The 14081-nt window shown below is 34.2% G+C and overlaps 1 protein-coding gene across 1 annotated transcript in view; it reads right to left on the reverse strand.

Moving 5' to 3' along the window:
* Positions 1–14081, reverse strand: part of Zbbx (zinc finger B-box domain containing) — a 124560-nt gene that overhangs the window by 93492 nt on the left and 16987 nt on the right. The window contains exon 6 of the mRNA XM_026403647.2: positions 4433–4528. Coding sequence (XP_026259432.2) covers positions 4433–4528 — 96 coding nt within the window. The remainder of the gene's footprint in view (positions 1–4432; positions 4529–14081) is intronic.

Here is a 14081-nt window from a genome sequence, read left to right on the forward strand (position 1 = left end):
GGTTTCTTCTAAGAAATCTGTTTTTAATCTAATGGTCTTGCTTTTAAATGTGATTTGGTCCTCTTGTACCTTTTAATATTTTTTCTTTGTCCTATACTTTTAGCAATTTAGCTATAATATGTCATGGGCAGGTTATTTTCTGGTCATCTCTTCCAGAGTTCTTGATGCCCAGATCTTTCTTAAAATTTGGGAAGTATTCTACTATTATTTCACTGCAGGTTATCTCTGTCTCAGCCTGTGGCTCTTCTCCCTCCAGTATGCCAATAGAGCAGATCTTTGGCTTTAATGGTGCTCAGATATCTTGAGTGCTCTCTTCATTCTTGTTTTTATTCTTTATTGCTATCTGAATGCAAATTTAGTGTTCAGTAGTTTTCAAGCTCCACTATTCCTTTGATTGATTTAGTCTATTGTTGGGGCTTTCAACTGAGTTTGTTTGTTTTTTTTAAATCTGACTTGAGTTTTTCATTTCCAAGACTTCAATTTCTCTTTTCAAAATTTCTATTGAAATGCTCATTCACATTCTACACTGTCTTTCTTAGGTCATTCAGCTGTTTTCTTCTCTTGGATTTCATTGAGCTTTTCCAAAATCATTATTTGAATTCTTTATCCAGCATTTCATCCACTTTGGTACCTCTGAAATCTGTTACTATGGTGTTATTTAACTTTAGGACATGTCATTTTATGCTGTTTTTTTCATATTTTTTAGATCCTATGTTGAAATTTGTGCATCTGTTGGTATGGCTATCTCTTCCACCTTTATGGGAGGATCCTCTTGGTAAGCAATGTTCTCTTGAGAAAGTGTCTTTGGGTATCAGTTTTCTGTGTAGTTTTGAGTTTTACTCCAATTGGACTTCGTAGTACAGTCTCCCTATGGCTTCTGAGGCTGTATTGAGAGTCTTTTGGCATAATATATACAATGTCAGGGTATGAGAAGCCTCCTTTTTCTGTCAGTCTCACAAGAGAGAGTCCTTCTGGTAATTCAGGCAGGTGTGGTATAGGCAGTGGAATAAGTGGGGTGAACCTGTCTTTGATACTCTGGGAGTGGAAGCACCTAGCAGGTGATAGGGGTTTCTCAGATACAGTTGATACTGATTGAGTTACTTGAAAACAGTTCTGGTACTGGCTTTTCCAGTCATGATGAAGGTCCTGAATCTTTTATTCTCTGTACAGACACTAGTGCCCTGGTGTGTCATGGGGAGATGCAGAGTCCAGGGTCACCGCTCCCCTCTGTGGCACTTATCTCTAGTCTTTTAAAAAATGTGCAATCTAATAGGGTGAAACAGTTACCAATGGTGACGATCTTCATAAGTTCAGTGTCCAGACAGTTTTTGTGTTATATTTCTGTTATTGCTATGGGGATGAGTGCCCAGAAGCAAGCCATAAGATTCCACTTGTTATGCCTGCTTAGGGACAGGTCATTGGCTGGGAACTTCCCACCCCGCCCACACACACCTTTTCTTTAAGTTGAAGTATCACCAAGTTTTGAGCAGGACTAGGTTGTGCCTGCAACAAAGTGTACTTCCTCTCAGTTGAGCCAGGATTGTAGTTCAGTGGCAGAGGACCCACCCAATGGGTCCAAAGTCCCAGACTCAATTCCCGGCAAAAGAAAAAACAAATAAATAAAAAGCAACAGAAAAACAAATAGAAAATACAGGGGAAAATGTGATGTAGAATAAAATAAATTTAAAATGATAACAGAAAAAAATTTGTTAAAGGGAAAAAAGAAAAAATAATTAAAATTTTCCAAGAAAAAAAAAAGAGAGAAACGAAAAGCAGATGAGAAACTGAACTAGGAACAAAGAATAAAAGGGAAAGAAAAATAATGAAGGAGTAAAAATTTAAAAAAAAAACTAGAGAGAAAAAAGAGACACAACAAGCAAACAAACAAACAAAAACAGCTTCAACATTAAGAATAAAAATATTAATAGAAAACAAAAACTTCCTCTCCATCCAGGTACTTGAAAGGACCCTGGGCACCTATGCAGATCAAAGCTTCTCTCTGTGTCTTCTTGGGCTGTGCATTCATTCCATAGACAGAGTGAAATTTGGGAGTTATTCACCCCCCTTTTCTTTCTTGCCTGGTGACTAGCAGAAGTGATTTGTAGCTGAACCAGTTGCAACTCCTCTCAGCTGATCTGCTTCCTGGAATAAGCTAACTTAGAGAGTGAATAAAGATTCCTTCTGGAACTTTTTGAGCTGCACACTCCTGGGGTGGGAAAAATGCCAATATCACAGTATGTCAGTGGTCCAGCGGAAGGCTGAACTCACCTGGCAAAAACTCTGGGGGTTTTAGAGCTGCAGTCTTCAAGGGCAAGGTTCACATCAGTGCTGCAGCTTTTGTCAACTGTCTTGGAATGAGGAATCCCCCTAGGATTCTCTCCAGAACTTTGTGGGCTGCTTTCTCTGAAAGTGGGGCCAGCTCTGGCTCTGCAGCAAATCTCTCACCAACCCCACCAGCCAAGGGAATGGCAAAAGAACTGCACTGGGAGAAGGAAAGGTGGGATCTGCAAGATTCACTTTGCATGACTGGTGCTACCAGACTTGGTTCCCTCAGAAAATCACAGAAGACTATTCACAACCCCAGGCTCTTGACAGCAGGACGCCCAAACTGCTGATTTTAAAAGAAAGTGCCTTCCATTCCCCCTCATTTTTCATCACATAGGATTCTCAGTTGGTCTAAGTTACAGTCCCTCCTCCAGGGCGAACTGACTCTTAGAGTGGCCACCTGCTGAGCCACATATTGCCACATATTGCTGGGGAGGGGGCAGATGGCGGGAGATAGGAAAATGCAGGGAACTCTTGAACCTCAGGGCTATAACTTACACAATAAGACCCTTCTCCAGATGACTGCCAGATATAGCACTGTGAGAAAATATCAGGAAGTACTGAAACTCTCTCCAGAGCCAGCTCACCATGCAAACTCTGTTTATTCTTCTGTAGGATGGCAAATTCTGTGCTAGAGGGAGAACCTCACTTACACATCCAACCCCCACAGATGACGGGTGCCTTCCCTCCAGCTGGATGCTTGGTTTCTCCCACGCTTCCACTATCCAAAAACTCTGGTTGTCTCCAAGTCTCTGTCTCTTGACTATTACATTCCAGCACTCTCCCATGGACATCCACCCTATCAAGCAGCTATACTTCTGTTGCTTTGATTTTAACTTGTGAAGACATGTTGCCCCTAATCCTCCTCCTTGAATCTTAATGACTCACTTTTATAGAGAATAATATGATATAATTATAATATACTGAGGGAGAGAAGAATCAGGTTAGTTTTTGTTCTCCCTCGATTACTTTTGTTTGAGAATTCTAAACATTGGTAATTCAAAAATAACTGACTTTGATAAATGTAAGTTAAGTCTACTTGATAATTTGTGATAATCATAACTTAGGTCACAGCATTTTGAGAGTTACCAATATTTATATTGACGTAATGTAAAAATTGAAATCTTAACAGTAATATTTTAAAATATAGATCAGATCCCCTCCTTCCCTTTGTCTACAAGATGTTAAAATTCTTAACCCATTACATGAGGTCTTTGGTTCTCATTTTTATGTCCAGGTCCTTCGGAACAAAATGCTATCAATATTAACCATATAATGTACCTGCCTAGCACATATCTTATTTTCTAGAGGGCATTTATTAATATGCATTAAATAAGTTACTGTAAATTGAATTAAATCTATAACGAATTCACACATTATTATATATAACTAGTAATGATGTCATGTATATATCTGACCATATTTATCGTTTAAGTAATTTGAATTTTAAAGCCATTTGACAGGGCTTCTGTTGAGGTATTTTATTTAAAAATAAGGGACAATGATTATACACATATACATTCATTTAGCTTTCATATATTCATATAAATAAACATGAATATAATATTAATAAATATACTAACATATTAATAAAAATTTATTTATATATAAATGTTTATATAAATAAAAATTTCCAATGTTGAAGGAAATGTAGAAACCTGAGAGCTGAATTTATCTAAATAATTATAAGTGATAACAAATAAAATTTTAAAAATAAATATGAAAAGAAAACATAAGAGATTTCTACTCATAAACTAGCTACAATTAGTACTTAAAATAAACCATGTGTTCATTTAAAACTACAATAGGTAAAAATATTGTCTAATTTAAAATGTCAAGTTCATGGACTGAATGCATAATCTAAAGATTCCAATCAAGCTAAGTGTTTCAGGAACTATATTAAAACATAGTTTAAATAGCAAAATAGAATCTAGATTAGTGTTCAGTAAAATAATTTTAAGATATATGTCAAGATTGTCTGTACATAATACAATTTTAGAAATTAAGGTAAATCATTCTGAGTTCTAATTTAAGCATGTTTTAAATGTCTTTACATTGAAACATTTTATAAATACATTGCAAGTAAAGCATTAGAAAAAGGTCATACCTGCAAAAGTGTTGTTCTGTGGAGCTTCAGTGCCCCCTTCTGGTGGATTTTAGCAAAGCATCCTGAACAATAATCTTCACCACATTCAAGGCATACCTTAAAATACATACATGTATTAAAAACCACACAATCTTATTATAGTAGGATTTGAGAAAATGCTTGAATAAAGAAATCACTGTTTTCACACTATTCCTCAAATTACATACTTACATGTCATCTGAATTGAGAAGCCCACTCCCCCACCAAAAAGATAAATCTTAATATTTAACCATTTAAAGAAAACTAGCTGTAAATGCTAATAATTTTCATGTCAAAATTAATTTTAATAGTTTTAATTTAGGTATTAAGTCTATATGTTAAGATGTATGTGCGTGTAGGCTTTTTTCTGAATAAATCACAAAAGAGCTAGTAGTCTAAGATAAAACTTCTTGACATGATTAAAAAATATCTCCACATCAAATCGTTTTCATTTTTTGACTTTTTCTTCTGTGTGTATATATATGCATGGCATAATTAGTTTCAAACAATCTGTATACTATTCCCCTCAAAAATCCCCATATTCTCCATGAAAGGTAGTAGTGATTCTCAAAATAAATATTTGAAAATGTTCTTAGAAGATTCCCCAAAGCAAAGAATAATAAGGGGAAAAGAACATGAATGAAACAGCACCATAATGTTAAAATTTTTTGATATTTAAAATGTAATGTGTAGTATGTATAGATACATCCAACAATGTAATATACCTGTAGCTATGGTGGCCCCAAACAAGACTGAAAGTAATGAGAAAAGCAAACGGATTTTTTTTTCCATAAATGCAATTACTATGGTGCAGTTGTAGTGCTGCTTGGACATAAGTGACAACATGATAAACAGAAGTGCACATGGCTAAGGTCCCTCATAAACTAATAGCACAAAAGATAGCATGAAACCTTGGGGGAGGGGGTCAGGAAATCTATGTGAAGGAGCTAGTCCTTCTTTGAGCCCTTAGAGTGTCCAGTACCCTCCACCCTACTTCTCTCTCAAGGAACAGTAAGTATTAAAGCATCTGGATTAGGCTAGCAAGTCAGTATCTTTCCCTGGTCAATAGCAGACTGAAGGGTGCAATTATAGATCTCCAACTGTAATATGCACAAAAAACACCTGGGATTTTGTGACAGTACAGGCTCTGGTTCCATAGGTTTAGAGTAAGACCTGAGATTCTGTGTTCTAGCAAGTTCCAGATGCTCCTGCTGTTGCTGGGAGCCCACACATTGAGTAACAAAGCACTAGGAGATGCATATGACAACGAAAAGTAAGCTAAACCCTATGATAATCCCAACAGGAGATTTCTAAGTCCCCTTATGATGACATGCTTATATGTAATAATATAGCCAGGTTTATTTAATATAAAATTATTAGGACAACCCCTCTCCAAACAAAAGGTTAAAGGTATAAAAAATTCTATATAACTAAAATGAAACTTTCAAGGGTTGAAAGGGGAAGCTACAGTTAAATAACAATAATTATCCAAAACTTTTAATGGGCACTTACTGTTCTAGGAGCTTCAGATGTTCAAAAACAATTAATTCTCACAGCAACTCTAATGAATCTCCATTATGAAGAAAAAGTGACAGAGGAACAGTGATTAGAACTTTCCCTCAGTCATGTAAACTAACATAGGTAGAGCCAGAATTTCACCCTCAATATCCAGCTTAAAGCTCAAGTTCTTAAATATGATACTCATCAATAACAGTTTAGCCAATCACTGACCATTAATTTCCAGTACTATCGCACTGAAAAAACTTGATAAAATCTGCAATCAAATAAATCTGTATTTCAAATCACTGTATGGTCTGGTATTTATCAAAGTCCTTAATGCATTTTTTCAAATGTGATTAGCTGTACAGACTGAATTATTATTATTCATTTTCATTGTTTTTTATTAGTGCATCAGAACTAGAGTTTTTACTTAATGAAGGAGAAACATAAACACTGTCTCTAGCATGGGGACCAGTCCTACCTTTCTACTCTTTCTTCAAGAACTACAATCTCTTAGGAAAATGAGGATAAAAAACATGATTATGGGCTGGGGTTGTGGCTCAGCGGTAGAGCGCTCACCTCGCAAGTGCAAGACCCTGGGTTCGATCCTCAACACCACATAAAAATAAATGAGTGAAATAAAGGTATTGTGTCCAAAACAACTAAAAAAATAAATATTAAAAAAAAAACATTATCATAATTCTATCTTTTTAAATACAAAATAAAGTTTAAAACTATAATTTCCTATAAATATATGATAGTATTATGATGTTTCTAAATGTATCCTGCATAATTTTTATTTAATATACCTGTTAATATTTTAATACATTTATTACAAGTAGTTGTAAGTTTCTACAACATAATAATATAGGAATTAAAAAATCAGTTTCGGCACATAATTGATTCTAAACTAAGTATTTGTTAACAGACTTTTAATGAAAGTAACCAAACAGATATTTGTAGACTAGAAATCAAATCTAGAATTGCAGAGTAAGCTTATATATTTTGTTATACAAGCATATTTGGATTTAAATTGGATTAAAATGACCGCCAACTGGAAAATCTTTTCAGGCAGTTTGTGTATCTGGCAGTAACATACTAAAAAATATAGATAAGAACTCCATTCCACCACAGATGCTTCTTCGGTGATGGAATACCCAAGTGTGATTTTAACAAATCTCTTGTTGATTCGATGAACAACAGATCTGTTGGGCAAAGCCTTCAGAATCCATTTGAGTTTAATTAAGTGACTCACATTTGCCAAACAAATATATAATTGTAAAACTGTCCACTTTACTCTTGGTGTATAGAAATAGCCTAAAACCATTGGAATTTCTTGTACAGCAAGCAATTTGGAAATTTTGGATTTTTTTTTCATTGTCAGTATTTGTGAATAAATCAAATCATAAGAAAATGGGCCAATAATAAAAACACACAATTCATTTTCTCTTCCCTGTGTTTCAGACATAACACTAAACGCTGTACATGCTAACTCATAATCATCAGTAACTGTGTAAAGTGCTGTTATCCCTATCTGGGGGCTTTTACAAACGAGAATACAGAGCTAGAGAGATGAAGTCATTTGCTAAAGAGCCCATAGCTAATGACAGGATTGAGATTTGAACTTCCAAAATGCAAAACCTTATTTAACTCCTATCTCTCATACACGATTTTGCCTGTGTGTATGTGTGTATGCATTTGTGTGTGTGTATTCAGTCATAATGATATGCATAATTATATATGATAGAAGCTAATAACATAAGACAACCTCAGAATTTAACACTACTATTCATTATACCAGCCTCATATGAATGTGTAAATTGGGTTTTTAGCATGGAATATTGTTTTCATTTCAAATAAGAGGAAATTCTTCTTAAAATCTTAAAACATAAAGAGACCCATAAAAAACAATGGGTGCAGCATTACCCTGATACCAAAACTAGACAAGGACACAACAAAAAAAGTAAACTATAGGCCAGTCCTTGATGAATACAGATGTAAACAACATCAACAAAATACTAGCAAGATAATTATAACAACACATTTTAAAGAACTAAAAAACAAACAAACAAAAAAATCTTAATGAACTCTTTCAAGAATGTTTAGGTCCTCGATCCTGTCTACTATATAAAGCAGTTTTTAGGCCAATCCACTCTTGACAGGGCACACACTGTCACACCCATCTACGCTCTAGTCAAGGCCCCATGCCATGTATCCTGTGTGAGATTTCCTTCTTATTACTTTTTCTTTTCTCTAAAAAATATAGATCCTTTATTTTCAGGTCAAGTCTTATCTACTTAAGCCATCGCATTCAAGTTCCATAGCCTTTAAGACATTCTCAGCTAGACTAAGAAAAATAGAGAAAAGACTAAAATAAATGAAATCAGAGATGAAAAGGGAGATGTTACAAATAATAACAGAGCCACACAAGGGATCATCGGAGGTTACTGTCAAAAACCATACATGAAAGGACTGGATAAAAAGAAGAAATAGACAAATTCATGGGTGCATACACCTTACCAAGATTGAATCATGAAGGCATCTAAGACATAAAGAGACCCATAAAAAGTAATGATATTCAATCAGTAGTAAAGAAAAGCCTAGGACCAAGCAGCTGAACTCCTGAGTTTTACCAAACATTTAAAGAACCAATTCTTTTTAAATGAAAAAACAAAAATGAAGAGAGGGAAATTCTTCCAAACTCATTCTGTGGGCTCAGCATTACCCTGATACCAAAACTAGACAAGGACACAACAAAAAAAGTAAACTATAGGCCAGTCCTTGATGAATACAGATGTAAACAATGTCAACAAAATACTAAGCAAGACAATTATAACAGCCCATTTTAAAAAGTTTGCTCTCCATGGTCAAATGGAATTTGTCTTAGTGATGCAAATATGGTTCAACATATGTAAATAAAAAGCATAATACAACACATCAGAAGGATGACGATCTTCTGGATCTTCTCAATAGAGGCATAAGATATATTTGATAAAATTCAACATCCCTCCATGACAAAAAAATTCTGAACAAATTATGTATAGAAGGAATGTGCCTGCATATAATAAAAGCCACATATAATAAGCCAACAGCTAACATCATATCAAATGAGGGGAAGTTGAAAGCTTTCTCTCTAAAATCTGAAACAAAACAAAGATGTCCAATTGCACCACTTTTATTCAACATAGTCCTGGAAGTGCAATCAGGCCAGAGAGAAATGAAGAGCAATCAAACTGGAAAAGAGAAAGTTGAGGTGTCACTGTTGGCAAATGATATGATCTCATATAGAGAATACTCCCCAAAGGCCCCCAAATTTAAAAAATTTTAGGCTAATAAATAAATCAAAATAGAAACCCAGAGAACAATTCCATTTACAAAAGATACAAAACAATACCTAGGAATCAATTTAACCAAAAACATGAATGATCTCTACAATTAAAAAATACAATTCATCAATGAAAAATATTGGAAAGGACACAAAAATTGGTAAGACATCCTATGCTAATAGATTACAAGAACCAATATTTTTTAAATATCCATACTACCCAAGGCAAATTACAGAGTCAATGCAAACCCTTTCAAAATACCAATGACCTTCTTCACAGAATTAGCAAAAATAAGGTTTTGGGGAACATTAAAGTTTGTATGGAACCACAAAAAGAACCAAAGTTACAGCCTTCTTAAAAGCATCAACCAGGCAGGAGGCATTATACTACCTGACTCAAAATATGCTAAACAGCTGTAGTAATCAAAACAGCATGTTGTTGGCATAAATCCAGACACAAACCACTGGAACAGAAAAGAGAGCCTAGCAGTACAGCCACACATGTACAGCCATAAGACTCTTTATGAAGATACTAGAACACGCATTGGAAAAAGGACAGTCTTCTCAATTGTGTTGGGAACACTACGTATCCATATGCAGTAACAAAGCTATGCTCCAGTCTCTAACCAGGTATAAGAAGCCATTCAAAATGAATTTAAAATTTCAATGTAAGATATAAAACTATAAGACTATGACCTAATGATCTATGAACTAACTAATAAACTAACTATGAAGAATACATAAAAGAAATACTTCAGGACCCAGGAAAGATACCCAAAGCTTTTTTTTTTCCCCCTTGGGCAAGATACCCAAAGCTCAGAAAATGAAAGCAAAAGTAGACAAATGTGATTATATCAAACTAAAACTTTTCTCTACAGCAAAAGGAAAATAATCAATGAGTACAGAGACAACCTACAGAATGAGGGAAAATGTTCGCAAAGCCATTCATCTGACCGGGAGTTAATATTTAAGGAAATGAAATATTTAAGGAAATGAAATATTTAAGAATATTTAAGGAAATGAAATATTTAAGGAAATGAAAATATATAATAACAAAAACAAACAAAAAGTGAAACCAAATAATCTGATTTAAAAATGGCCACTCTCCTCAAGTAGACATTTCTCAAAAGACATGCAAATAACCAACAGATATATGAAAAAATTTTAACATCGTTAATCCTCAAGGAAAATGCATATCATTTTAAAACCAAAATTATACCATTTTACTGTAGTAAGAATGGCTATTATCAAATAAACTAAGCAGAACAAATGTTGGTGAGCATGTGGAAAAAAAGGGAAACCTTTCACACTAATAGTGGGGGTGCAAATTAATACACCTTTATGGAAAACAGCATGGAGACTCCTAAAAAAATTAAAAATAGGACTATTGTATGATTTAGCAATTCCACTACTGGTGATGTATTTAAAGAAATTAAATTATTGTATAATAGACATCTGTGCTTCCATATTTACTGAAGCACTATTAACAATAGGTAAGTGGAAACACTGTTGCCATCAAATGAAGAATATATTTTAAAAATGTCATACATATACATAACAGAATACTAGTCAGTCATAAAAAAAGAAATCCTGTCCTTTGAAATATCATAGATGGAACTAAGGATCATTAGTCTAAGTGAAATAAGCCAGGCACAGAAGGATCATTATTCTAAGTGAAATAAGCCAGGCACTATTCTAAGTGAAATAAGCACCACACTATAACATTCATATGTGGAACCTAAAAAATTTGATCTTATCAAAGAAGAGAATGTTTGAGAATAGCATAGAGACTAGGAAGAATAGGAGAGAGGTATATATGTGGAGAAGTTCACCAATAATTACTAAAACATAGTTAGGTAGACTAAGTTTTGGTGTGACATTGCACAGTAAGAGGACTCCAGTTAATGACAATGTACTGGATATTTCAAAAAGCTAAAAGAAAGTACTTGGTATGTTTTTGCTTTAAAAAAATGAGAAATGCTTGTAAAAATATATATTTTTACCCTAATTTAAACACTGTAAATGTTTACATGTGTAAAAATATCACATCATATCCCATAAATATCTATGATTTTTTGTTTTATATTTTAAATGTTTTGATGTATTTTAATCTATCTTAAAATAAATTTAAGTTTTTAAAAAAGTGCACAATGGTGCATGCCTATGATCTCAGTGACTTGGGAGGCTGAGGCAAGGATCACAAGTTCCAGATCAGCCTCTGCAACTTAGCAAAAATCCTCTCAAGATACAAAAGGATGTAATTCCAAGGCACAACACCTGTGGGTTCAATCCCCAGTACAGAAAGAATAGGAGAGGAGGGGAAAAGGAAGGAGAAGGAGGAAGAAGAGAAGGAGGAGGGAAAAAAAAGAAATGCTTAACAGTGTATCATATTCTCATGAGATACTGACTCACAGCTCCTACATAAATCTTTTTTTAAAATCAACAGCAGACCCCAACATCAACAAGTAAGTCTCTTTTAGCTCTCATGTTTCCAATTGAGAAATACTAGCATTTGTTTATATTTTCACACATTTCTACATAGTTCTCTAATTCCTTAAATTATTGCCTAACATCATTATCAAATGAGAAAACACAATGTAATAGTAAGAACATTATAACAAGAGCCAGGACTTTCAGCTTAAGGTTGTTATTAGCTTTTTATTAGATGTAAAGCATTCTAACACTTTAAACGCAGTTAAAACTGCCATTAAATAAACCTAAGAATAAAACTTTAAGTCAGAAATAATTATGTGTAAGTTCTCTGAAACCAAAACATAGTGCAAAAGTACATTATAATACAGCTATAGTCATTGAATTGGTGAAGGGGGAAAGTGCTTCTAATATTATATAATATTATAAATTGCAAAGGATCCCTATAGTATCCTCAATGTTAACCAAAAGGAAAATACATCCAAATGAAGGGCAAGTCTATATGAGGGGATAGTTGTAAAGAACTGGTCATTCCACAAGTATTTGTTGAGTTCCTATCACACTGCAAGTGTAGTTCCAGGTGGCTGATATCCAGCAGTGAACATAACTAAACGCCTACCATAATGAAATTCACACAGTGGGTAAAAAATAAACAAATGTGTATGAAGTGGTGATAAATGTTATGTAGATGAATTAAGTAGACTTGCAAAACTAGAGACTGAAACTCAGCTTTTGCTCTTATAAAAGGCTGCAGAATAGATAACAGGAGTTGATATTTGTGGATTTGAGGAGACTGGGAGAAGAATATTTGTTGGAGAGAAGTCAGGGGTTCAATTTTGAGCCTATTAAAAATCCAAGCATAAATGTTCAGAAAGTAGTTTGAGTCACACATTCAGGAACAAGGTATGGAATAAATGTGTAAATTTGGGAATCATCAATGTAGAAATGGTCTTTAAAGCCAAGACTTTGGAACAAATCACCTAAAGAATATGAATAGATAAAGGAGAAGTTTGAGAACTGAATCCTATGGCATGTCAACACTAAGACATCAAGAAGGACACAAAACCTCAGAAAAGATGGAGAATATAAACACCTATAAAATGAAATAAAACCAAGAAAGCCTGGAGTCTCAGGAAGCCATGGGAAGAAAGTCACAGATGAGGAGAATAATACCATGTCAAATATTCCTAGTAAAGTAAGAGCTGAGAATTGAACACAAGAATGTGGAAGTCACTGGAGCACTTGATAGGTACAGTTGGTGGATATGAGCAGAGAGTCAAGACTGAATGAAGAGAGTTCCAGAGACAATGGAAATCCAGCAATTATACTTCTAGGTACAGATCCAAAAGAAATGAAAGCATTATTTTGAAGAGATATTTGTACACCCATGTTCTTAGTGGCATTACTCATGATTGCCAAAAGCTAGATGCAACCCAAGTACCCATCAGTGAATTAATAAATCAAATATGGTACACACAGAGAGTAGAATGGCATTCAACCTTAAAAAGAAAGGAAATTCTGAGCCATGCTGCAAAATGGTTGAATCTTCAGGACATTATGCTAAGTTAACAAATGACAGATACTATTTGATTCCGTTACATGAGGAACCCAGAATAGTCAAATTCATACAAACAGAAAGCAAAATGGTATTTATTAGGACTGGGGGGATTGGAAAGTGGTGAGCTATTATTGACTAGGAATGGAATTTCAGTTTTGCAAGATGGACGTGAACTATGGGGATAGATGGTGGTGACGACAGCACAACATGTACTTAACACCGCTGAACCTGACACTTATCACAGAGGGGAAATTTTATGATTTATTATCATATATTTTAAATGTTCAAGAAATTGGCATTAATGAAGAGCTAGAGAACTATCAAAAAGCACTATTATCTGTACTTTTTTCATTTCATGTCACAAATTTTAAGAGAAATTATGTTATTTGAAAGAGAAATAAAAAGACTAGCACATAAATATCCATAGCAGACTTAAACATAAAAGAAAAAAAAGAAAAAGAAAAAAAAAACCTAAAACCCAAAGGTTATTCAAGATGACAATGGATGAACAAATACAATGAAAGACTACTTAGCAATATAAATTGAACAAACTACTAATTGGTTTAACAGCATGCATTTATCTCCATGTGGAGCTAAAGAAACCAAGAAATATATATACATTATATAATTTTATTTACCTAAATTCAGGAACTAACTCTGTGGGATTAAAAAGCAGAATAGTGGTTGTCTAGGAATGTATTAGAAAAGGAACGTGGGCACTTTCAGAGGGTTAAGGAAATGTTCTGTAATAAGCTTGCCAACAGGCATACATTGGTCTGTCTACATGATAAAAATAAATTATGCCTCATAAAAATAAT

Source organism: Urocitellus parryii, chromosome 2 (assembly GCF_045843805.1).
Source record: "Urocitellus parryii isolate mUroPar1 chromosome 2, mUroPar1.hap1, whole genome shotgun sequence".
NCBI classification, from domain to species: Eukaryota; Metazoa; Chordata; class Mammalia; order Rodentia; family Sciuridae; genus Urocitellus; species Urocitellus parryii.